The following is a 25173-nucleotide window of genomic DNA, read 5'->3' as shown; positions in this document are numbered from 1 at the left end:
TCCCACTGAATGATCTTGGCACTCTTGTTAAAAATCACTTGACCATAATAATTGCCAGGGTTTATTTCTGGAATGTCAATTATATTCCATTGATCTATATGTTTATACTAATACCAGTATTATACTATCTTGATTATTATGGCTTTGTAGTATGCTTTGAAATCAAGAAGTGTGAATCCTCCAACTTTGTTCTTTTCCAAGATTGCTTTGGCTCTTCTGGGTTTGCTTCCATTACTGCTAATGAGAAATCAGCCTTAAATGTATTGGTCTATGGTTGATAACTATTTTCTCTCTTGCTGCTTTCAAGATTTTCTCTTTGTCTCGGTCTTAAGCAGTTTGACTATGATGTATCTAGGTATGAATCTTTATATTTTTCTTTCTTGGGGTTTCTTGAGCTTCTTGGATCTGTTAATATTCTTCCTCAAATATGGGGTTATTTTTAGTAATTTCTTCAAGTGTTTTTCCTGATCCCTTTTCTCTCTCCTTTTCTTCTAGGACTCCTAGCACTGGGTTGGTCAAAAGGTTCATTTGGTTTTTTTCCGTAAGATGGCTCTAGTATCACTTAGTTGTCTTCAACTTCATTCAAAACAATTTGTTAGATTGTATGTGACAGCTGTCATATCATCGTGCATTTAAAAAAAGACTTATCAAAATTGGTGAATTTTTGTGTAGCCATTTTAATACTGAAGATGGAAGAAAAAAGCAACATTTTCAGCATATTATGCTTTATTATTTCAAGAAAGGTAAAACGCAGCTGAAATGCACAAAAAGATTTGTGCAGTGTACGGAGAAGGTCCTGTGACTGATCAAACGTGTCAAAAGTGGTTTTTGAAGTGTGGTGCTGGAGATTTCTCGCTGGAGGATGCTCCACGGTCAGGTAGTCCAGTTGAAGTTGACAGCAATCAAATCAAGACATTCACTGAGAACAATCAAAGTTATACCATGTGGGAGACAGCCAACATACTCAAAATATCCAAATCAAGTGCTGAAAATCATTTGCACCAGCTTGGTTATGTTAATCACTTTGATATTTGGGCTCCACATAAGTTAAGCCAAAAAAAACCTTCTTGACTGTATTTCCACATGTGATTCTCTATTTAAATGTAATGAAAATATTCCGCTTTTAAAACAAATTGTGATGGGCAATGAAAAGTGGATACTGTACAATAATGTGGAATGGAAGAGATCATGGGGCAAGTGAAATGAACCACCACCAACCACACCAAACGCTGGTCTTCATCCAAAGAAGTTGATGTTGTGTATATGCTGGGATTGGAAGGGAGTCCTCCATTATGAGCTCCTTTCAGAAAACCAAATGATTAATTCCAACAAGTACTGCTCCCAATTAGACCAACTGAAAGCGGCACTAGATGAAAAGCATCCAGAATTAGGCAACAGAAAATGCATAATCTTCCATCAGGATAACGCAAGACAGCATGTTTCTTTGATGACCAGGCAAAAGCTGTTACACCTTGGCTGGGAAGTTCTGATTCATCTGCTATATTTACCAGACATTGTACCTTTGGATTTTCATTTATTTCGCTCTTTACAAAATTCTCTTAATGGAAAAAATTTCAATTCCCTAGAAGACTGTAAAAGGTACACAGAGCAGTTCTCTACTCGAAAAGAAAGTTTTGGGAAGATGGAATTATGAAGTTGCCCGAAAAATGGCAGAAGGTAGTGGAACAAAAGGGTGAATATGTTGTTCAATCAAGTTCTTGGTGAAAATGAAAAATGTGTCTTTTATTTTTACTTAAAAAACGGAGGCAACCCAACATAAGTTGGTACACTTAATACTGTTCCACAAATCTTTGAAGTTCTGTTCATTTTTCTTTAACCTGTTTCATTCTGTCCTTTAAAATAATTTCTTTTGATCTATCTTCAAAGTCCACTGATATTTTTCCTGCAATCTCAAATGTACTGTTGGACCCATCTAGAGAATTATATTCATTTCAGTTATTATATATTGTTTCAATCCCAGAATATTCATTTGGGGTTTTTCTTTTTGTAGTTTCTATTTCTCTACTGAGATTACCTACTTACTGAAACATTGTTGTATTTTCCTTTAATTACTTGAACATATTTATAATAGCTGCTTTGAAACCTTTGCTATATTCAACATTGGGATCCACTCAGAACCAGTTTCTATTGAATGTTATTTTTCCTGAGTATAGGTTTTACTTTCCTGTTTTTTACATATCCCATAATTTTTGGTTGAAACAGACTTTTTAGATAATATATTGTAGCAACTCTGGATTCTGTTTTATTTTTTTTAAGTTTGCTGCAATTGTGAGATCTGTTTTCCCCATGGTGTGTACTGTCTCTTTCCAGTTTTGTTATGTTTTAGCCTGGCTTCCTAGGGGTTACCCTGTATCTGCAAAGCTTAGTGATAAACAAATAGCTTAGTGATAAGGAAAAGATTTCAGCAGACATTATGCTCAAACACCTTAAACCTAAAAGGCTTCTACCTTTTTCTGATCAATTCATTTGGGGAGGGGTGGGTGGTACAGTGTATTTAATGTTGCAGGCAGTTCTATTTCACACTTTCACTCTTTACTAGGTTCTCTTGAGTCTGCATTGCACATGAGTGTAATTTCTCAGTCAGCCAAGGATATATAGAGAATTTCTCTCAACCCTTCCATGGCTCTTTCACTTCCAAGATCTACCTGTTAAGTTACTAACTGGTATACCACTTGCCCCAAGGACTGCAACCTTGGGCCAGCGAAGTTACTGATTTTCTCCATTATTTTCCTCTACCAGGTTTGGCACATTTAGTTGAAAAAGTCACAAATTTTCACCCTCTGCCACAAATCAAGTTCATCCCCTCTAGCAGAAAATCTACTACTTTTGGTGGCATTCTCAATCTGATAAAACTACAGTTCTTGCCGTTCAGACTAGCAGAGAGGAAGGAGAGAGAACAGGAACAGCTTTGGGCAAAGGTGCCACAAATTCCTGCTGTTCTTACCCAAAGTTCTAAGAGTTTTACAAGCGTATACACTTTTCATTGTGTTTTCTGCCTTTAGTTAATTTCCAGAGTTGTGAGAAGGGGTTTTTTCCCCTGATAATTTTGTCCAGTTTTATATTTTTTTACAGAGATGACTTGCAACCTCTTTATGCCCAAACCCGAAATTGTCTAGGTAAGCTTTTATACTTAAAAATGTTTGTATATACAAACAAACCTACAGTTAATATTAATTGCTTTACAGGGTGGAATTATACAGTTTGAGTATTAAGATATTGGTGAAATTAAGAGACTTTCACATAATACTATATTACTGAAACTGAAATTAGGTTATTAAAAACAGTTTGTATTTAATAATTTGATAACATGGATATAACATATTATGAAATGGCTCAGGTCTTAGTATGTTGAATGAAAAAATCAGATTAACAAGCATATATAATATAAGCTTAATATTTTAAAATATATGCATACACAAAAATATAAATACATGATAAGAAATTGAAATAACATGCTTACATTACAAGATTAGAGTATTATATTTGAGTAGTAGGTGGATTTACAAGTAATATTTTCCTTCTGTACTTAAAAAGAAAATTCCAAATTCTCTACTCAACATAAATTATGTTCGTAATACTAAAAAAAGAATATATATATTTAAAGATAGAAAAAGACTACCTACATCACTTAAGCCCAAATCACAAACTCAAATTAAAGGTGTTTCACAATTTTAAGATAGGCAAATTAATTTATATGATATACTAATATATCATTTTAGAATACTTAAATACTATCGTTAACATAGCTAATATCATATACATAAGAAATTTTATTACCATTTTGTTCCTCTGGGTATGACAGTAGGTTTTGATCAATATTGTCAAAGTAGGTACACACCATACTGAGGTAGCTACTTTCAGGGGCAACACTTATTTACATATCCAATTTCCAGCATGTTCACTTAAAAATTAATTTTACCACTACATGGTAATCTCTTATTTTCAGGAACTATTTACTCAACTTTTGCTATGTATCATCATCATTATAAAATTACCACATTATTATTGTCTTAAATTTTTATTTCGGTGATTAGCTTCATTCCTTTTAAGACTTACCTTAGCTGCATGATATGTACTAGCTTCAAGTAAATCTTCTTTTTCAGCTTCTTTGGCAAGCAGGTTAAATCGACTTAACATTGCAGCCTTACAAAGCCGACTTGCCATTGACACACCACTTTTAAATGGGGAACTGAAATAGAAAAGAATGAAACATTCACTAATCATTATTCAGTATTTATGTTGGCATTTGTAGGGATTAAAATCAACACAGAATCTACAAATATTTATCTCAATTATGTACAGTGCATATAGTGAAATTTTTTTACATAAAATTATTCTGAATATTTAACTTTCTGAAGCTAATTTCTTTTATGAAATTATAGTTTAAGTTATCAGAGTACTGCATTAAAAATTAAAGCAGAGGATGGATATTTGGAACATTTCTTTTGTTTGAAGCAAAATTAATCTATGGTGATCCAAATTAAAACAGTGGTTCTACCAAGGATTGACTAGAAGAGGGCAAAAAAGTATTTTCTGAAATGAAGAAAATGTCCTGTATTCTGACTGGGGTAATGGTTACACAGGCATGTATATAAATAAATAAATATATAAATATATATAAATATAAAAACTCATGAAATTGTACATTTCACTCTTTGTAAATTTTGACTCACTAAAAAAGTAAATTATACACACTCACCTCACCACCCTCCATATATATGTATGTATGCACATATAGATATGTATTTTTCTATGTTTCTAATAGAAGTGGGTCCACAGATCATGAGCTTTCTTGCTATTGTAACTCTTTCCCTTCATTATATCTTCTCATTAGTTGTTCTCCTGATAGATTACAAAAATTGCCAAAATCCTTTATTCCTTCCTGTCTCCATGCTCTTTACAATGTAACTTTTCAGATTCTCCCATCACTAACTATGGCTGATTGCTCCTCCCCATGAATTTGGGCTGGCCTTGTGACTTGTTTTGGTGAATAAAATAGACTATGTGCCAGTTCCAAGCCTGGGCCTCAAGAGGCTTTGTGTTTTCATTCTCTGGGGACCCCTTCTTCTGCCATGTGAGCCTCCTAAGACTGGTCTACTAGAAGGTGAGAGAACACATGGACCAGAGCCCAGCTGTCCCTCTAAGATCAGCCAAGATGCCCTACAGCTGACCTAGAGTGGACCCCAGACACATGGGAGAGCCCGACCAAATCTAGCTCAGTTGACCTAAGGACTTGAACAGCAATAAATGGTTGTTGTTTTAAGCCACTAAATTTTGAGATGGTTTATATGCAGTAATAGTTAACATAAATGCCTATTAATGAAATGTACTAATCTCTATATATTAATTTTCCACCATCATACCTTCTTTTGGTGGTGGATTTTTAGATGATTCTCTTGGGCTTTTCAGGTATAAAATGATACCATATGCAAAAAGTCGTAACTTTACCTCCTCCTTTCCAATATTTTATATCTCTCATTTCTTTCTTTTGTTCAAATGCATTAAATAACATGTTAAATAACAGCAATAACAGTAAACAATCATGTCTTGTTTCAGATGTTAGTACAAATGACTCTGAGATTTCATCATTAATCATGATGGCACTTTTGGACTAATAAAGATATATTTTACCCTTAACAAAAATATCTATTCCTTTTTTATTGAGTATCTTTATCTAGAGTAGTTGTAGAGCTGTATTACATGTCTTCTTAGAATTTATAAAAATGAATATATGGTGTTTTTCCCTAGATCAATTAATATGACAAATTATATTAATATGAGTTTCTAATTTGGTATTATTTTATTCTCACATTTCTAGAAAAAATTCCACTTGGTATTATTGTATAAAATATATTATTTTAAGGTTCTGCTTCCTAATATTTTATTTAGCAATTATGCTTGAATATAAAAGTGAGCTTGGTCTGTAACTTTTGTGGTAGGGGGACAGCAATCTTCTATTAGGTTTAAGTATCAATGATACACTTGCTTCACAAAAATATTTGAATGTTTTCTATCTTTTTAGATAGCACTGGAAGTTCCTGCTATTTAAAGGTTTATAAAATTAATCCGAACCACCTCAGAATGGTGTTTTCTTTAAAAAAGAGGTAGGGCGCCTTCTTGGTAACTTTCTCAAGAAAATAATGTTAGATATTTTTCCCTCTTCTGTACCAATTTTAGAAAAATATTTTCCTAGAAATATATGCATTGCACCCAGATTTTCAAATATATTTGCATGGTAGGGCAAAGAAGTTTCTTATGACTTCTTTTAATTTTCTCTGTAATTACTCCTTTATCATTAGTATATATGAGATTAGCTACTGATTTTTTTCACAGAATCAGTTTTTTTATGATCATTTCTAACTTCTTCAGTTCTCTAGATCTTTAATTTACATTTCTAGTTTTATGAACTTCTTCATTCTGTTTATTTTCATTATTTGTTGCTATAAGCATCTAAAGAATTGGCTTTTCCATTCATTTTGCTTTAGCTATATATCCTACAAGTTCTGAAATGCAATGCACTATATATCCGTGTTTTCTAAATATTCTGTGATTTCATTTTATATTTCCTCTTTGAGCCAAAAGTTGGAGAACTTCTTTTTCCCAATGAAAGTGGTTTCTAAATATTCTGATTTTGTTATTTACAGTTTGATTGCATCACAATCAGAGAACACTGCCTACATCACTTTTACTTCTTAGAATTTCAGATTTTTTTTGTGGCCTAACATATGGTCAATTTTTGTTAATGTTCTGCAGGTTCTTGAAAAGCAGGTATATTTTATATTTTATGGTACAGAGTTTTAAAGAAATTAATCAAATCTACCTTATTGTTATTTAAGACTGTTATATTCTTGCTTATTGTTTTGTTTACTCAATCTACTAGGAACTGAAAGAGGTGAATTACTGCCTCAACTAATAGTGTATTCTATTTATCCTTTTATTTTCTGTAATTTCTGCTTTATGAAGGTTGATACTATGTTATTTGCTGCAGTTACTCAGAACTGTTCTTCTTCGTGGATTATATTGCTAAAGTGTCCTTTGCCTTATGTAATGCTTTGGGGATGAATAATCAGATCATATCTGCTTTCTTTGCAATCACCTGGCAAGCACTTAGCCATAATAAATGAGTTAAGCTCATTTTACATTAATTTCATCTTTGTTATACTATTACGTTTTCAGTAAACAGTTTTTTTATTATTATTTTTTGGCCTTGCCATGAGGCATGGGGTATATTAGTTCCCTGACCAGGGATCAAACCCATGCCCCCCACATTGGAAGCATGGAGTCTTAACCACTGGAGCACCAGGAAGTCCCTCAGTAAATAGTTTTTTAATGTCTTCCACAGAAGACCTGTTTTGTTTGTATGTGTGTAGTCTGTTATTAACAGAAATACACTTCTTAATGCTGACTCAATGCATAAGTAGTATAATTCATCCTAGTTGAAATAATCAATAGTATGCTTGACTGAGTTCATACCAAGAAACATTTGTATGTGATCTTAATTTAAATCTGTCTTTCACAAAGAAAGCAAATTTAGGCACAAACTTTTAACATTATTCATTACCACATTATAAATGTATTTTCACACTAAAAGGAGGATTTTAGTTTTACTTGATAATCAATGACAGGGATATTACAAAGAAATGCCTAAAAGGCATAATGTATTATGGCTAAAAACAAAGGCTTTGGAAATAAAATGCCCAGATCAGAATCCTACTTGTGTCACTTAATAGTTGGGTGACTTTAAGCAAGATATTTAAACTAGCTTGAATCTCAGTTTCTTTACCTGTAAAAAAAACAATATCACCTAACCCACAAGGTTTTTATAAGAAAGCAGTATAACATAGTACAATAGTTCTCACACTCAAGTGTACATAAATAATATTTGGGAAAGTTGTCAAAAATACAGATTCCGGAGCCCTAAATCCAGACATTCAGATTCAGTAGGAAAAACTGAATTTTTAAAACAAATACATTATTTGCTAATGATCACTGGAGAAACAAAGGATCTGGAGACTGATTTTGAATGCTGGCTCTACCATTTACTATGTAACTTTGGTAAATTATATAACTTCTCCAGGCCTGTGTTCTCATAAGGAAAAAAAGTTTTTTAATTAGTACAATGCCTGCAACATAGTCACACTTGATAACTATTATTATTATTAATCACAATTTAAAAAATTGTATTCAAAAAACAAGATAGTTTTTAAAAATCGTATTAAAATGTATTGTTTTGCTTAATATGTGATTTTTGAAGAAATTAGTGATGCTAACCTTTCGGTGGTCTTCCCAGTTAGGCCATCCACAATCTCCAAAGAAATGTCCCCTTGTGCCCAATTCAGACTCAGGAATTTATATTCCAAGTTTGTTTGACATGGATATGCAGAAGGTACTAAACTAATATGAGGTCTGTTGACCAAGTAAAACATTGGAAGTTTTGAAGTGAGTGCATCATCAACACGTTGCTTTATAGCAATTTCTAAGCCTCTAGTATCACTGCAATTCCCATCACCTAGAAAGCAAAAACAAAGTAAATACTCAGAAGTTCAATAGGAAAAGACTATACTGAAAAAAAAGGATATAAATAAAAGTTTAATTGTAAATGGTTCACTTCTTTATCCTGTATCTTGCAACCTTCTCTTTCCGACTTCTACTCTCTTAGTAGCTACTTCTATACTCTTTACCAGAATCAAGACAAGGTAGTAACAGTCAGAATTTCCATTCAAAAAAGAATCTTCTACAGAAAATAATGAATTGACATTCCAGTGAATAAAAGCAAAAAGCCAGACCTGACCAGAAACAAATCAGTACTTTTACAGGGTTCTGCCAGAAAGAACTGGCTCATTCTGTCTTGATTTCTAAGATTACAGCATGAAACCAGCACATAATGTAGCAGATATATGTAGCTGAGAAATAGTTGGTTAAAGTGTGTTATTTTTCCACATCTGAGAGCCACAGCTTGCAACTGTTCCAGTACCACATGGCTTAGTTTCACAACATGAAGTACTTTAAAGAATGACCATTTCTGATTATAACTGTGGCCAATGCCAAAAGCTTTGAGTTCTCAGTTAAAATTACTGTTGAAGAAGAAAGCTCAAAAAGATGATTAGTATAAGAAAATGGGCTGCGTCAAACTTAAAATAGAAGTTAGGGAACAGTCATTCCTATTTAAAAATTAATAATTCCAAAGCAGATCTCTTTCCTCCTTAGAGGGTCTGAAGTTCTCACAACAAGAGAATCTTTATATACCACTAGACATATTTCACAGATAAAGTTTTGTTTTCACATCACTGGAACTGTTGAGATGGCTACTGGGCTTACACTCACTATGATTATTTGGGAACTAGAAAATGATGTAAAAAGAACATGAGTTGCTTCTGACACTCTTTTTCTAAGCACTCCTTTCAATGTTCCAAATCAAGAGATACTGACTAATGCAGGCTAGTTAAGTTAAAGATATACTTAGACATAGGAAAAAAGAAGAAATAAGGTCTGTAGAATAGTCATTGTATCTATAATGAACAGAAAACATGGGTTAAAAAAAAATGTTACGTATTACACACTGTACTACAGACTAAATGTGTCCCCACAAAATTCATATACTGAAACCTGATCCCCAATGTGATGGTATTTCGAGGTGAGGCCTTTGCAAGGCGATTAAGTTATGAGGGTCAGAGCTCTCATGAATGGAATTGGTGCCCTTATGATAAAAGAGACCCTAACCCCTCCCACCATAGGAGGACATACTGAGAAGACAGTCATCTATGAAGCAGAAAGCAGGTCCTCAACAGATAATGAATCTCTCAGACCTTTGATCTTGGACTTCCCAGCCCCCAGAACCGTGAGAAATAAATGTTTATTGTTTAATCCACGCAGTCTATGGTATTTTTTTGTTTTTTGGTAGCAGCCCAAACAGACTAAGACATACTGTAATAAGATAATGACATTGGTTGTGCCTAAAACAGCAAGATAACATTTGGAAAAAGAAAAATAAAAACCTACCAGTAACTCCACGTTAAGATTCTCTAAACATCAAATTGTTTCACCTAGATGTTTTAACGTGGTGGTATAAAATTTAATAGAAAAAATCAAGTATATTAATATTTTATTAGAAATTTTACTTTCTCCATTTATATATGTATGCTTTAATCATTAGCTATACCTGAGGTATGATTTTAATTATATCTTGAGGCTAAATCTTGTTCCCGGGAAAATATACCTCTAAAATTATATCACATAATTTCGATTTGATTCATCTAAAATGATTTGAAATAATAACGTAAAACTCAAAGATTAAAGGCAAAGGTTAAATCTTAGCAAAGACTATAGCAAACCTGACCTGAGAACTTTTCTGCATGAAAAGGTCTCAGATGGGATTGATATATATACACTAAATATGTATAAAATGGATAACTAATAAGAACCTGCTGTATAAAAAAATAAATAAAATTAAATTAGAAAAAAAGTTCTCAGGACCTTAGTCTACCATAAGTTAATATAAGTGAACAGAAACAGCTGCTGAAACAGGTAATGAAGGCATACCTCAATTTATTGCACTTTGCTATACTGCACTTTGCAGATATTATGATTTTTACAAATTGAAGGTTTCTGGCAACCTTGTGTTGTCAGATGATGTTTAGCCTTTTTCAGCAATAAAGTACTTTTAAATTAAGGTAAGTTCGTTGCTTTGTTTTACACATAACGCTATTGCACACTTAACAGACTATAGTATAGTGTAAACATAACTTTTATGTGCACTGGGAAACCAAAAACTTCGTGTGACTCACTTTATTGTGATATTGACTTTATTATGGTGGTCTGGAACTGAACCCACAATATCTTTGAGGTGTGCCCATACAAACTGAAGCTGCATTAATAAAAATACAGTGTCTAAGTCAAAGAATTCAGCATTATTATAGAACTATGCACTGCTCATATCATATCTGAAACATCATATTTAGTCTGAGGCATTACATTTTAATACTGCCACCCACAAATTACAGAACATCTGGAGAAAACAAATCATGCTCCTGTGAAACACAAATGATGTCTAAATAGGAGAAGACATGAAGGCAGAAGCATCTTATCTTTGTATTCCTAATTCTCATTCTATATTTTATGTGAATGGTGCCCCTGAGAGTTATTTAACAGTGCACAGCACCTAGCATATAGTAGGTGGCTCAATAAACACCTGATGAAAAAGGAACATAAAAGATTAGATAATCAGAGAGCAGTAATCATCAATTCTGGATACACATTAGAATCAGTAAGGATGGGGATATTAATACTAATGCCATTCCCATATTATTTTAAAAGCTATCCAGGTGAACCTAAAGTGCAACAAGAGTAAAGAATAATAGTGAAAATTTATTTTTCAAGTGTTCCAGGCAAAAGAATTGGTATTAAGAAGAAAAATAAAAGCATTTTAAAAAATAAAACATGCTGACTCAAAGCATTTATCCATGAAACATTTATTGACCTCCTGGTACAAACCAGACCAAGATGAGTGTCGCAAAGCACCTGCCTTTCAAGAGTGTCAAGTTTAGCAGACACAATAGTGGGATTCTAGTCACTGGCTAGGCTCAGACAAAGCTGTCAGAGCTCAATTTAATACAAAAGGCAGAAGCATGAAAAGTTATGAAAACTGAGTATGAGTCCAGGCTCTGCCAGCAGGCAAACTGAATGATTTTGGGCACGTATTTTTATTAACATTCTAAACCTCTTATTACTGACCTGAAAACAAAAAAAAGAAAGAAATGAACAACAGAATCTCTAAGGTTATCACATGCTTCTTAAAAGTTCATGAACTATGTTGAAAATAGATTCCTTCACTAAGAGGGAATCAGAATTTAGTATTCCCTATAATGGAATTGTACAATTCAAATTAGCGTATTGAAAAGGACTCCTGAATGGAAACACCTCTGGATAAACATTCTTGAGGTATTTATTCAGAAAACTTTATATTAACAGCATAACAAATTTGCAAATACACCTTAAAAGGCTTGAAAACGAATATAAATCCAGCTCTTTTAATAGCTAAGCAAAATGAATTTTTTTCCAATTACTCTGGATTATTTTCTATACAAATAATAGTGCCTTTTTATAGTGCAAGCTTAAGACATTTTTCTTAAAAAAGAAAGACTATCACCATAAAATGACAAAATGAATTATCTGAGAACATCTACAGTATAAAATTAGTTTCCAAAAACTTCCCGTTGTGAAGCACAGGCTCTGGATGCGCAGGCTCAGCGGCCATGGCTCATGGGCCCAGCAGCTCCGCGGCATGTGGGATCTTCCCAGACCAGGGCACGAACCCGTGTCCCCTGCATCGGCAGGCTGACTCTCAACCACTGCGCCACCAGGGAAGCCCTCCAAAAAGTTTTTGAAAAGTTAAATGAAGTCTTATAATAATCTCTCCATTTTTAATTGATCTATTAAAATATCTTAGGTTTTTCAAGCATCAAAATAAAGAATTGCAAAAGATTTCATAAGACTTAAGAGAAAAGGGGACAAGGTCATTATCATCAAATAATTAGATTTAATCTGCATTGTCATTTAGTTCAGAATTAAAGGGAAACAAATTTCAATTCTAAAGAGTAATTATTAAAAACAATTGGAGCTATCAATTAATGGAATAGATTGTCTTTAAATCTTATACTCCACATTATTGGATCCTTTTAAGGTAGGGTTAGATGATCCTCTATCAGAGATGGCATAAAAAGAGTTTGTGAAGACATACAGATGGCCAAGAGGCACATGAAAAGATGTTCAACATCGCTAATTACTAGAGAAATGCAAACCAAAACTACAATGAGATATCACCTCACACCAGTCAAAATGGCTATCATAAAAAAATCCACAAACAATAAATGCTGGAGAGGGTGTGGAGAGAAGGGAACCCTCCTACACTGTTGGTAGGAATGTAAATTGGTACAGCCACTATGGAGAACAGTATAGAAGTTCCTTAAAAAACTAAAAATAGGGACTTCCCTAGTGGTCCAGTGGCTGAGATTCTGCACTCCCAATGCAGGGGGCCCAGGTTTGATCCCTGGTCAGGGAACTAGATCCCGCATGCTGCAACTAAGACCCGACACAGCTAATAAATAAATAAATAATTTTAAAAAACAAAACTAAACTAAACTAAAAATAGAGCTACCATATGATCCGTAATCCCACTCCTGGGCATATATCTGGAGAAGAACATGGTCTGAAAGGATACATGCACCCCAATGTTCACTGCAGCACTGTTTACAATAGCCAAGACATGGAAGCAACCTAAATGTCCATGGACAGAGGAATGGAAAAAGAAGATGTCGTACATACATACGATGGAATATTACTCAGCCATTAAAAAGAATGAAATAATGCCATTTGCAGCAACATGGACAGACCTAGAGATTGTCATACTGAGTGAAGTAAGTTTGACAGAGAAAGAGAAATATCACATTATATCACTTATATGCGAAATCTGAAAAGGAATGATACAAATGAACTTATTTACAAAACAGAAACAGACTCACAGACTTAGAGAACAAACTTATGATTACCAGGGGGGAAGGGTGGGGGAAAGGGATAGTTAGGGAGTTTGGGATTGACATGTACACACTGCTGTATTTAAAATGGATAACCAACAAGGACCTACTGTATAGCAAAGGGGACTCTGCTCAATATTATGTAACAACCTAAACAGGAAAATGTGTAACTGAATCACTTTGCTGTACAATGGAAACTATCACAACATTGTTAATCCACTATACTCCAATGTGAAATAAAAAGTAAGAGTTTGTATAATAAGTGAGAAGCTGTACTACACGACTAGTTCAATAAACTCTTAAGATTCTTTTAGCTGTACATATCACACTTTTAAGTATACAGACACTCTGAGTATTTCTCAATGTGAGCCATTCAAATCATCTGTATCAGAATCACCTGGTGGTGCTCTTTTAAAACATATATTCCTGGGGCTATCCCCCAGACATACAGTACAGATCTTAAGAGGCTGAGAAATCTGCATTTTTAACAAACACTAAAATCTGTTTAGGTTATGCCAGACAGAACACCAATTAATTAACTTTAGATATGTTCCATAAAGATGCAAAGAAAGAGATCAGAAGCAATTTTACCAAGTTTTATAGTATTTTTATTGCTACCTGGTATTCTTACTGCTACGTGCAAGATGACAGGCAAAATGATGAGATCTAATTTTTAAGCCCCTGTCCAAACCACTAAATACTAAATAATTCTAAAAGAATCTAAGATTCTACCCTTTTAAGAAACTAAATATAGTACGGAGTTATGTCATACAAAAGGCAAACTGTAAAATATCTTTCTTCACAAAAGTCAAAGAAAGCCTTGCATGCCAAACTGTGACTCTAGAGAATGCACAGACATTTATTAGACATTTTGTAGACATTTATCAAGAACAAAAATTGCCTTTCCTAAAGAAGATTGAGAAAAGTTTGAAATGTCTGAGAGAGTATCTGAACTGACTAAAAGAAAACATCATAAAGCATAATTTTTGTATCCAAGTTAAATCTAAGAAATAAATCATCTATAAGAATAAATATTTGGAAAAAGAGTTAGAAACAACCACTTTTTAGGGTGTGAGCAAACAGGCACTCTCAAATATTGCTAGTGAGAATATGATTTGGAGGGTAACTTGGTAATAGTTTTCAAAATTGCAAATGCATACCTCTTTGGCCTGCAACTCTACTTCTAGGAATTCATTTTATATAGATATATTTTACATGTCTCAATAACAAATGTAATAAGGTCATGATTCACGATAGCATTTGGTAGCTGGAAAAGATTAAAAACAATCTAAAGTTCCATTAACCCACAACTGGTTAAATAAATTATAATACGTTTGTACAAAGAAATACCATACAGAGAGTTATGAATTATAATAATAAAAATTCTTCATATACTCATATGGAAAAATTTCCAAGACACCTTGTTAAATGAAAAGAGCAAGGTGCAGAAAAGTATGATCCCACTGATGTAAAATACAAAAAAGTATGCATATACTTTTATAAGCATAAACTACCTTTGGAAAGAAAAACAAACTAGTAACAATGGATGCCACAGAGGTAAAATGGGTTCCTAGGGCCCTAGGATAGAAGGAAGACTTGACTGCTACCCTTTTGAATCTTTTGAATTGTGAACCAAGTAATAGGTTTCCTAAACAAAGAAAATAAGCTTAATATTAGAAAAATAAATAATTACTATTTCCTTTTTATCATTTATTAAAGCCAAACCAAACAAAAATGGGAAGAAAATAAAATATTTTGTATATACATGGAACTGAAAAAATACTGTCTATAGGAGAAATTCCTAAAGAAATGGGTATAAAATATATAGAACAACAACAACAAAAAACCACAAGAATAAAAGAAACAGCCCTTTCTAAAAGTAAAACTACTTCTCATGCGAGGATCCAAAGCTTGCATATGGGCCATCATTACGAAAAATTAGCAGTAAACAAAGAACAGCCAAGTAATGGTAGTATTTAAATTGTTTCCCAAGGGTAACTGAAGCTTTGAAACTCTTAGGGCTTTATGAAAACTATAGAATTGAGTGCCCAAAATGTCTGTCAATGGGATAATATCTGGAAAACCATTCAAATATAAATACAGCATTCTATAATAGCCCCTACCAAAGAAAGAAATAAATTACTAGTTCACATTATTTGTGTTCTAGTTACTTCCCACTCACTTCACAAATCAAAAGGATCCAAATCATAACCAAATGTATAAAAAAAGCATAAAAGTAAGAAAGAACCAAAATGGGCATTTAATATTTTTTATTTCAGGAATAACTAAATATAAGCTTTTAAATTTGATAAGTTCAAAGAAGCATCTTCTTCCAAAAGAAAGAGAAAAATTGAATACTGTACAAACAAAAGTATACATTCAAGACAGAATACATGTAATTGCCTAACATAAAATATTGATTCTTATTAGCCTCCTGATAAGATGGCAAAAGTCATATTATACTAAATGTGATGACCAGTTACCATGAAATGAAAACCTCAACAAAACAGTGGATCTGAATTTTACCTTAAGTAAAGCTTCATGCATGCAAATTGTGATTTTACACTGGTAAATAAAATATAGCGAAATGACTTAGTGAAAGAGGCCAAGAGGTACTGTAATCCAACTCACCAACAAGTATATTGCTGATATAAACTGGCTGTATAAACTGACTCAGCAATGCTCCCTGTACACCAAGCACTCCCCATCTCATCAGTTTGTCACTTGAGGCCATGCTGCTTATTCTATTAACAACATCTGCAGGGCAGTAGACAGTCAGATGAATTTTGCCTTCAACAGCCACATGGAGACTCAGCTCTTCATGGGCTTCAAATGCAGACACAGAACATGGATTAAGACGCCTAGAGAAAGAAAAGAAAGTTTCTTCCTTTAAAAACCAAAGCCCTGAGCTGATCTCCCTGTGCTATGTGGCCAGCTAGAGGGGTGGGATAGGTAGGGTGGGAGGGAGGGAGAGGCAAGAGGGAAGAGGTATGGGGACATAGGTATATGTATAACTGATTAACTTTGTTCTGAAGCAGAAACTAACACATCATTGTAAAGCAATTATACTCCAATAAAGATGTTAAAAAAAAAACCAAAACCCAAAGCCGACAAAGTAAAATCTGCATGTACCTAAGAACTGTTCTCAAACATATTTAACTTGCCAGTGTACATTTAATTCCAGTAACAGAAATAGATGCAAACCCAAAGCAAGGTAGGATGGAGTGACTTCGTTCCACAAAATTAAAACCAAACAGAAATTAACCATATTTAGAGCTTCCAGCAAGGATAAATTTCATATTATTGCCATTCTTTATGTCCCTTAAAATCAAATGAAAACCCAATTTTTGTCCCTGCCATAGTTTGTGAGTTATTTCCTTTCTCCATATTAAAAGTTTTAAACACTACAAAATTAGAGAATGAAAAAAAGAAAACTGACAATTTATATTCAAGATTCACCTCCAACAAAATATGTTAAAACGGTAAAATCTAAAATTATTTTTCTTGAGGTTTCTCTCAAGAGAAACACTCACCCTTGTTTTCAAAGGTGTTACTGGAAGGCTTTTAAACAAACTATAAACCGCAGTTATCTCTAGATGGTTGGATTGAAGTGAATTTTACTTTCTTTTTTGTGCTTGCCTGTGTTGTTCAAACTTCATGCTAACTGATGCTACCCATTCATCAAGGTAATGAAGTTTTGGCCACAGACGGACCAGAAGAACAGACTGCATTCCTTAACTCCTGTGTTAGTATGTGAAGAGTGTATAAATCCATACTTCCTAAAGTTTATGAAGTATTACAACTAGAAAGGAATAGAAGATTTTCAACAGCATCAAAAAGAGAGCAGTGAAGTACATGTAATACTTAAGTAGTAGTAATGGACCAGACTGAGTGGAGGGAAGGAGAAAGAATTTGTGGTCTTTCAGCCTTCAGGCTCTTGCAGCCTACAAATAACACCTCAAGGCTGGAGGAAGAATATGGATAGATATGAATTTACTTGTTCTTTTGCTGTATGGATTCAGAATGCATGATATGGCCATCCTAGATTCCTTCAAAAACAGCTTCCATAATACTTACAATTGTGACTTAATCTGGGCTGATCCTTTAGGCAACTGGTTCATATAGAGATAAATGTTGATATTCTGCTTGAGAGTGAGTAGATTAGAAGCTGGTTCTGTACAAAATATTGATTTTTCCAACACAGCAGGATTTTTGCTGTAGAAGAGTAGAAGTTGTCTATAAAAGTACCTAAAATTAATGAGATAGAGCTTCATCAAGTAAGAAAATTTAAAAATGAAGTATCTTAAACAAACATTATATTCATGTTATGAACAATGTCCCTATATGTCAAAAGTTTTGATATTGATAGGAACTTGTAAAATAATCTTAGCCTTACTTAATGAAGAATTAAGTCCCTTGATAAGTCTTCAGTTAGAGCCCAGTCTGCCCGGTGACCTGCCTTAAAGCATCATTCCTCGACTACCACTCCACTCTCATTTCACATTAAAGTACTCAACTATCATTTTCTGCAAAAGACCCATTTCTCTACTGATTCCTCCCTTCTTTCTTAGACAGCTCTGCTCCCAGCCTCCTAGGTGAAGTATCAATTTTCTGCTTTACTTCTATTTTCCCTTCCATGCCAAAACAGGCAGACAACGACTGTGGTTCCCACTGCTTAGTGGTTCTGAAGACAAAAACACAAGAGCATAGGAATAACATAACAAAGCCTGTAAGTTAAATTAAGAAGTGAAATAGATTTCCTGAAACTACTAATCAAATCAGAGGACAAATACGATTTTGCTTATTTAAAAAACCATGATTTTAATCCTATCATCAGAAATATATAATAAAATATTAAGCACCAGTATAAATGACAGTGCCAAGCATGACAAGAAATAAACACAAAGAGGTAGTTTTAAAGGGGGTCAAATAATTCACTAAGCACCAAGGGGGATGGGAGGACAATTAGTTGCATTACCTTCATGGACTTCCCAAAATCTTTCCTTTTAAGATTATAGGATTCTTTCCTTATTATTACAGATATATACTTAAGTTTTTCCGATAAAATAATACGTGTAAATTTGTTTTAAAACACTCCAGTAAAGAAACACCACCAACAAAAAGTGAGGGTGCATAAATTAACTAAGATCAACAGAATCCTAATAACTGGATATGCTAATAATTGGATATGATCATTGGGTATTGGTATCAGAATGCTGACAACTGAATGATGGAATTAATTATCTGATTCTCACTTTTGTTTGAAAAATTCGATTAAAAATGTTTTATAAAAAGTAAACTTAGTGACTTAAGAGAACAAAAGCTGGTAACTACTGCAGGAGGTAATGCTCATGTCCCACTTTTCATGTTTTTACAGAAAAGGAATTCCAAAGAGTAACATTCTTGGTTTATTTCTCTACTATCTGCTAATTATGCCTCTTACAAGGAGCAGAGTGACTGGTAAGTTTGGAAAAAGAAACTAGGCATCCTCACTTTAGCCCCTTTCTCTCTTTCTCTCTGAGATCTGCCAGCCTAAAAAATACTTTATCGACACTCTGCTATATCGTAAACTTTGTACAGACCTCATGAGTGGAAACTCATTGATTTCTGCCTTTGGATAAGTATGACTAATTCAGGGGTGAAATATTACCAAGCCTACTTGGTCCAGATCTAAAGCTATACTCTCCAATTACTTTTATCATTAATAAAGACAGTATTTTTATCTTAAAAAAAAGGTTGTATGACTCTTAAAACTGAGTTCATAAGCTCTTGATAATAGAAGCCACTAAAATTCATAGGCTAGACACTGAAATTACTATAAGGTTTCCAAAAGTGACATGAAAATATCAGATGGCTTGGATAAGTAAGAGACTTGGCTCAATGATGAGTAAAATTCCATTTGTAAATAAGGACATACATATGTGATTGCTTTAGGCTAAGAGCATTAATATTTGATGGCATTAAATATATCTGTTAAATATTAACAGATATATTTATATATATTTAATATATTTAATTAAATATATTTGTTACCTTACCTAAGGAGAGATCTCCTTGCCGTAACAACAGCATGAGTATCGTGCAACACTCTTCCATTTGGCTTAATGCACTGACTATAATTGTATTCACCTGTGCCTATAGCTACAACTTCACGCTGTCCAGCTGAAAGAAAAGGTTAACAGTAGCAGGTTATTTTTACCTTCCTCTTCCCTATGTTCAACCTCCACCTCTTTCTTACCATTTTTTTCCCATTTTTATTCAACCAACTTTTATTTGAGCATCTAGTAAATGCCTGGTGTAAAAAGAGAGTAGGTTAAATGAATTAATTACACCGGTAGTTCAATGAAAAAGTCTACCTTACCATTTTAAAGTTAGTAAAATATATTGACCAAAAAGTTGGAAAAATAATTCCACAATTTCAAATAAGAGTTTGAGAGTCTTCTAGGAAGCAAAATTTAAAAAATACTTCAATAATATCACAATTTAAAAGGCAGATGTTTTATATTATGCTTTATCTACATTTCTACGACAATCAATAGAATCATTTTTTGCTGTACTCCATTTGAGATTTGAGATTTCTTTGAAACTCTATGCTCAGAAGATAGTTTTTTTCCTTTCACCTCCTACCTATGTGGCCTTTCTATATCCTAGTTGCTAGATCATTGTTCTTTTTTCTGTTCTTTTTTCTCATGAGATAGGTACTCATGCTATAGTTTACCTCTGTGTTGATGATTTCAGAAAATCTCTAGTATTAGTCTTTCAAAGTTCAGTTCCACATCTGCAACTACCTAAGAAAAGACTTCCATTAATTCCACAAAAATTTTTGCGGTCCTACCAAATACTAGGCAGTGAAATAGATGCTAGGAATCAAACGCTGATTAAGACAGGCCCTCATGAAGCTTCTAATAGGAGAGAAGAAAAAAAGACTAAAACCACAAATTGTAATAAAAGTTTTGAAGGAAACAGATACACGGCTAATTTAAAGAATATTAGCAGGAAAGATTACCTCATGAAGACCAGTTGCAGAATCCCTCCTTATGAAACTGAAATTTAAGTTTCATTATGAGTGAGCAGCAAAAGGAGTGGGGTAAAGGATTCCAGTAAGGTCCAAGAAGCTGAATTAGGGGCTCTGTTACAGTATTCCAGGTCAGAGATAATGACTTAAGACTCAAATGATGGAGGTTAAATGAAAAAAAAGGAAGATCAGACCTGAGATAGAGTTTGAGGATATAATAAACAGGACTTGAAGATAAATTGTAAGATGTTAGGGGAAGGGATAAATAATGGATGACTTAGATTTTTAGCAGCTGGATGGATGCCATTTACTGAGATAAAGGCAGCTGGAGGAGTAGGATTAGATGAGAAAAGTAAAAATGTTCTATTATCTCTAATGTATTGGGTTGGCCAAAAAGTTCTAGTATGGGTGTGGGGGATGGGGTGATATAAGGGAATTGTATAGTGTCAGTGTAAGTTCTGGAATGGTGATCTATGTTCTGAGTTATAATGGGCAGTAGTGTAGCCAAGAGCTCAGCTTCTTTCTCTGTAACTCAAACTGCAATGTTTCAGGGAGATACTAGAGTTTGATAATGTAGGAAAAAGAGGGAATAACCAAAAGAAGAAATTCACCAAGATGTAAGAGGAAATGGCAGGCAAGCCTGCCCTGTCCTCCACTGGCCTCACAGCCACCACACAGGGTCTGGTCTTATAGCCAACTGGGTCAGGGGCCAGGCCTGCCTACCCACACGCCCAGAGTAGTAGGCCCCACCACAACAGAAGGGCACACACATTTTAAATAGAGGGCACCCCTAGAGTATACAGCCCTGGTGACCAGAGAAGAATGTGTTGCTGGGCCTCATAGGATGTCTCCTACAAAAGGCTACTTCTCCAAGAGGGGGAAATGTAACTGAACTACCTAACACACAGAAATAAACACACAGAGAATTGGGCAATACAAAGAGACAGAGAATTATGTTCCAAATGAAGGAATAAGACATAACCTCACTAAAAGAACTAAATGAAGTGGAGATAAGCAATCTACCTGATTAAAGAGTTCAAGATAATGATCATAAAGATGGTCACTGAAGACAGGAGAAGAATGGATGAACACAGAGGTAGAAAATATAAAGAACCACCAAACAGAGCTGAGGAATACAATAACTAAAATAAAAAATACACTAAAAAAATCAACAGTAGATTAGCTAGTACAGAGGAACGAATCAGCAATCTGGAAGACTAAGTGGTGGAAGTCACCTAAGCTAAAGAGAAAAAAAAGAACTTAAAAAATGAGGATAGTTTAAGACACCTCTGAAACAATACCAAGCATACTAACATGTGCATTATAGGGGTCCCAGAAGGAGAAGAGAGACAGAAAGGGGCAGAGAACTTATTTGAAGAAATAGTAGCTAAAAACTTCTCTAACCTGGGGAAGAAAATAGAAATCCAGGTCCAGGAGTCACACAGTCTCAAAAAGGTGAACTGAAAGAGGTTCAAACCAAGACACATTATAATTAATAAGGAAAATATTAAAGATAAAGCAAGAGAATAGCAGAAAGAGAAGGGCAACTAGTTACATACAAGGGAACTCCTATAAGACTTTTAGCTGACTTTTCAGCAGAAACTTTGCAGGCCAGAAGGGAGTGGCACAATATATTCAAAGCAATGAAAGGAAAAGAACCTACATGAAAGGAAAAAACCTACGGTAGAGGATACTCTACCTGACCAGGTTATCATTTAGATTTGAAGGAAAGACAAACATTTACAGATAAGCAAAAACTAAAAGAGTTCAGCACCAAAAAATCAGCTTTACAAGAAATGTTAAAGGGACTGCTCTAAACAGAAAAGATCACAATTAGAAATATGAAAATTACGAAAGGAAAAATTTCACTGGTAAAGGCAAACATACAGTAAAGTTGATAGATCAGCCACTTATAAAATTAGTAGGAAGGTTAAAAAACAAAAGCAGTAAAATCATCTATAGCCACAACAAGTAGTTAAGGGATACACATGCCAAAAAGATGTAAAATACATTAACCTTTGGGGGGAGTAAAAATACAGGGTGATTAGAATGCATCTGAACTTCAGAGATCATCAACTTAAAATACTCACCCATATATATATATATATATATATATATATATACACATACATATATATAAAAAACCCGATAATACAGATACACACACAAAAAAGGGAAAAGAATCCAAACACAACCACTAAAGACAGTCATCAAATCACAAGGGAAGAGCGCAAAAGAAGGGACAAATAAGAACTACAAAAATAATCTGAAAACAAGTTAACAAAATGGTAATAAGTATATATCTATCAATAATTACTTTAAATGTAAATGAACTAAAAGCTCCAATCAAAAGACATAAAGTGTCTGAATAAGAAAACAAGATCCGGGCTTCCCTGGTGGCGCAGTGGTTGAGAGTCCGCCTGCCGATGCTAGGGAACACGGGTTCATGCCCCGGTCCGGGAAGATCCCACATGCCGCGGAGCGGCTGGGCCTGTGAGCCATGGCCACTAAGCCTGCAAGTCCGGAGCCTGTGCTCTGCAACGGGAGAGGCCACAACAGTGAGATGCCCATGTACCGCAAAAAAAAAAAAACCAAAACATAGAAGAAAACAAGATCCACATATATACTACCTACAAGAGACTCACTTCAGATCTAAAGACACACAGATTGAAAGTGAAGGGGACAAAGGTATTCCATGAAAACAGAATGAAAAGAAAGCTGGAGTAGCAATACTTATTATCAGACAAAACAGACTTTAAAACAAAGACAGTAAAAAGACAAAAGAGCACACTACACAATGATAAAGGGATCGATCCTAAAAGTATATATAACATTTGTAAATGTAAAGCACTCAACATAGGAGCACCTAGCTATATAAAGCAAATATTAATAAACGTAACAGGAGAAACTGACAATAATACAGTAATAGTAGGGGACTACACCCCACTTACATCAATGGCCAGACCATCCAGACACAAAATCAATTAGAAAACGCCGGTTTTGGATGACACATCAGACCAGATGGAATTAAACATATATGGAACATTTCATCCAAAACAGCAGAATACACATTCTTTTCAAGGGCACGTGGAACATTCTCCAGGACAGGTCACATCCTATACCATAAAATAAGTCTCAATAAATTTAAGAATACTCAAATCATATAAGGCATCTTTTCCGACCACAACCCTATGAAAGTGGAAATCAATCACAAGAAACAAAAGCACAAAAAAGCACAAACAGGTGGAGTCTAAACAACATGTTACTAAACAATCAATGGATCACTGAAGAAATCAAAAAGGAAATAAAAAAATACCTGGACACAAATGAAACTGCAAGCACAATGACCCCAAACCTATGGGATGTAGCAAAAGCAGATGTAAGAAGGAAATTAAAACAAGTCTACTTCAGGGCTTCCCTGGTGGTGCAGTGGTTGAGAATCTGCCTGCCAATGCAGGGGACACTGGTTTGAGCCCTGGTCTGGGAAGATCCCACATGCCATACAGCAACTAAGCCTGTGTGCCACAACTACTGAGCCTGAACTCTAGAGCCCGTGAGCCAGAACCACTGAGCCCACATGCCACAACTACTGACGCCCGCACACCTAAAGCCCAGGCTCCGCAATAAGAGAAGCCACTGCAATGAGAAGCCCACACACCACAATGAAGAGTAGCCCCCACTCGATGCAACTAGAGAGGGCTGGCATGCAGCAACAAAGACCCAATGCAGCAATCAATCAATCAATTAATAAATAAAATAAACTATAAAACTTCTAAAAAAATTAGAAAAAAACAAGTCTACTTCAGGAAACAAGAAAAATCTCAAATCAATCATCTAATCTTACACCTCAAAGAACAAGAAAAATAGATATAGCCAAAACCTAAAGTTAGAAGAAAAGAAATCAGAAAGATCAGAGCAGAAATAAATGAAATAGAGAATTAAAAAAAACAATAGAAAAGATCAATGAAACTAAGTTTGTTCTCCGAAAAGAAACAAAATTGATAAACCTTTAGCCAGATACATCAAGAAAAAGAGAGAAGGCCCACGTAAATAAAATTGGAAATGAAAAAAGGGAAGTTACAACTGACACCACAGAAATACCAAGAATCATAAGAGATTACTCTGAACAATTATATGCCAATAAAATTAACAACCTATAAGAAACAGATAAATTCCTAGAAACATACAATCTCCCAAGACTGAACCAGGAAGAAACAGAAAATATGAACAGACCAATTACTAGTAATGAAATTGAATCAGTAATTAAAAAACCCCCAACATACAAAAGTCCAGGACCAGATGGCTTCACAGGTGACTTCCACCAAACATTTAGAGAAGAGTTAATACCTATTCTTCTCAAACTATTCCAAAAATTGAAGAGGAGGGGTCACTTCCAAACTCATTCTATAAGGCCAGCGTTACCCTGACACCAAAACCAGACAAAGATACCACAAAAAAAGAAAATTACAGACAAATATGCCTAAACACAGATGCAAGAAAATCTTCAGCAAAATATTAGCAAACCAAATTCAACAATACATTAAAAGAAGGATCATACACCATAATCAAGTGGGATTTATTCCGGGGATGCTAGGATGGTTTAATATC

The 25173-nt window shown here is 34.3% G+C and overlaps 1 protein-coding gene across 2 annotated transcripts in view; it reads right to left on the bottom strand.

Moving 5' to 3' along the window:
- ADAD1 (adenosine deaminase domain containing 1) overlaps positions 1-25173 on the bottom strand; it is a 45023-nt gene that overhangs the window by 5435 nt on the left and 14415 nt on the right. The window contains exons 6-10 of one of the 2 annotated variants that reach the window (XM_060147428.1): positions 19589-19712; positions 17628-17798; positions 16182-16411; positions 8293-8530; positions 4078-4210 (exon numbers count right to left, since the gene is read on the bottom strand). In XM_060147428.1, the coding sequence (XP_060003411.1) occupies positions 4078-4210; positions 8293-8530; positions 16182-16411; positions 17628-17798; positions 19589-19712 (896 nt within the window). The remainder of the gene's footprint in view (positions 1-4077; positions 4211-8292; positions 8531-16181; positions 16412-17627; positions 17799-19588; positions 19713-25173) is intronic. The other variant, XM_060147429.1, reaches the window with a different exon arrangement.

The sequence above is a fragment of the Lagenorhynchus albirostris genome, chromosome 4, assembly GCF_949774975.1.
Source record: "Lagenorhynchus albirostris chromosome 4, mLagAlb1.1, whole genome shotgun sequence".
NCBI classification, from domain to species: domain Eukaryota; kingdom Metazoa; phylum Chordata; class Mammalia; order Artiodactyla; family Delphinidae; genus Lagenorhynchus; species Lagenorhynchus albirostris.
This window is presented reverse-complemented; position numbering and strand designations above follow the sequence as displayed.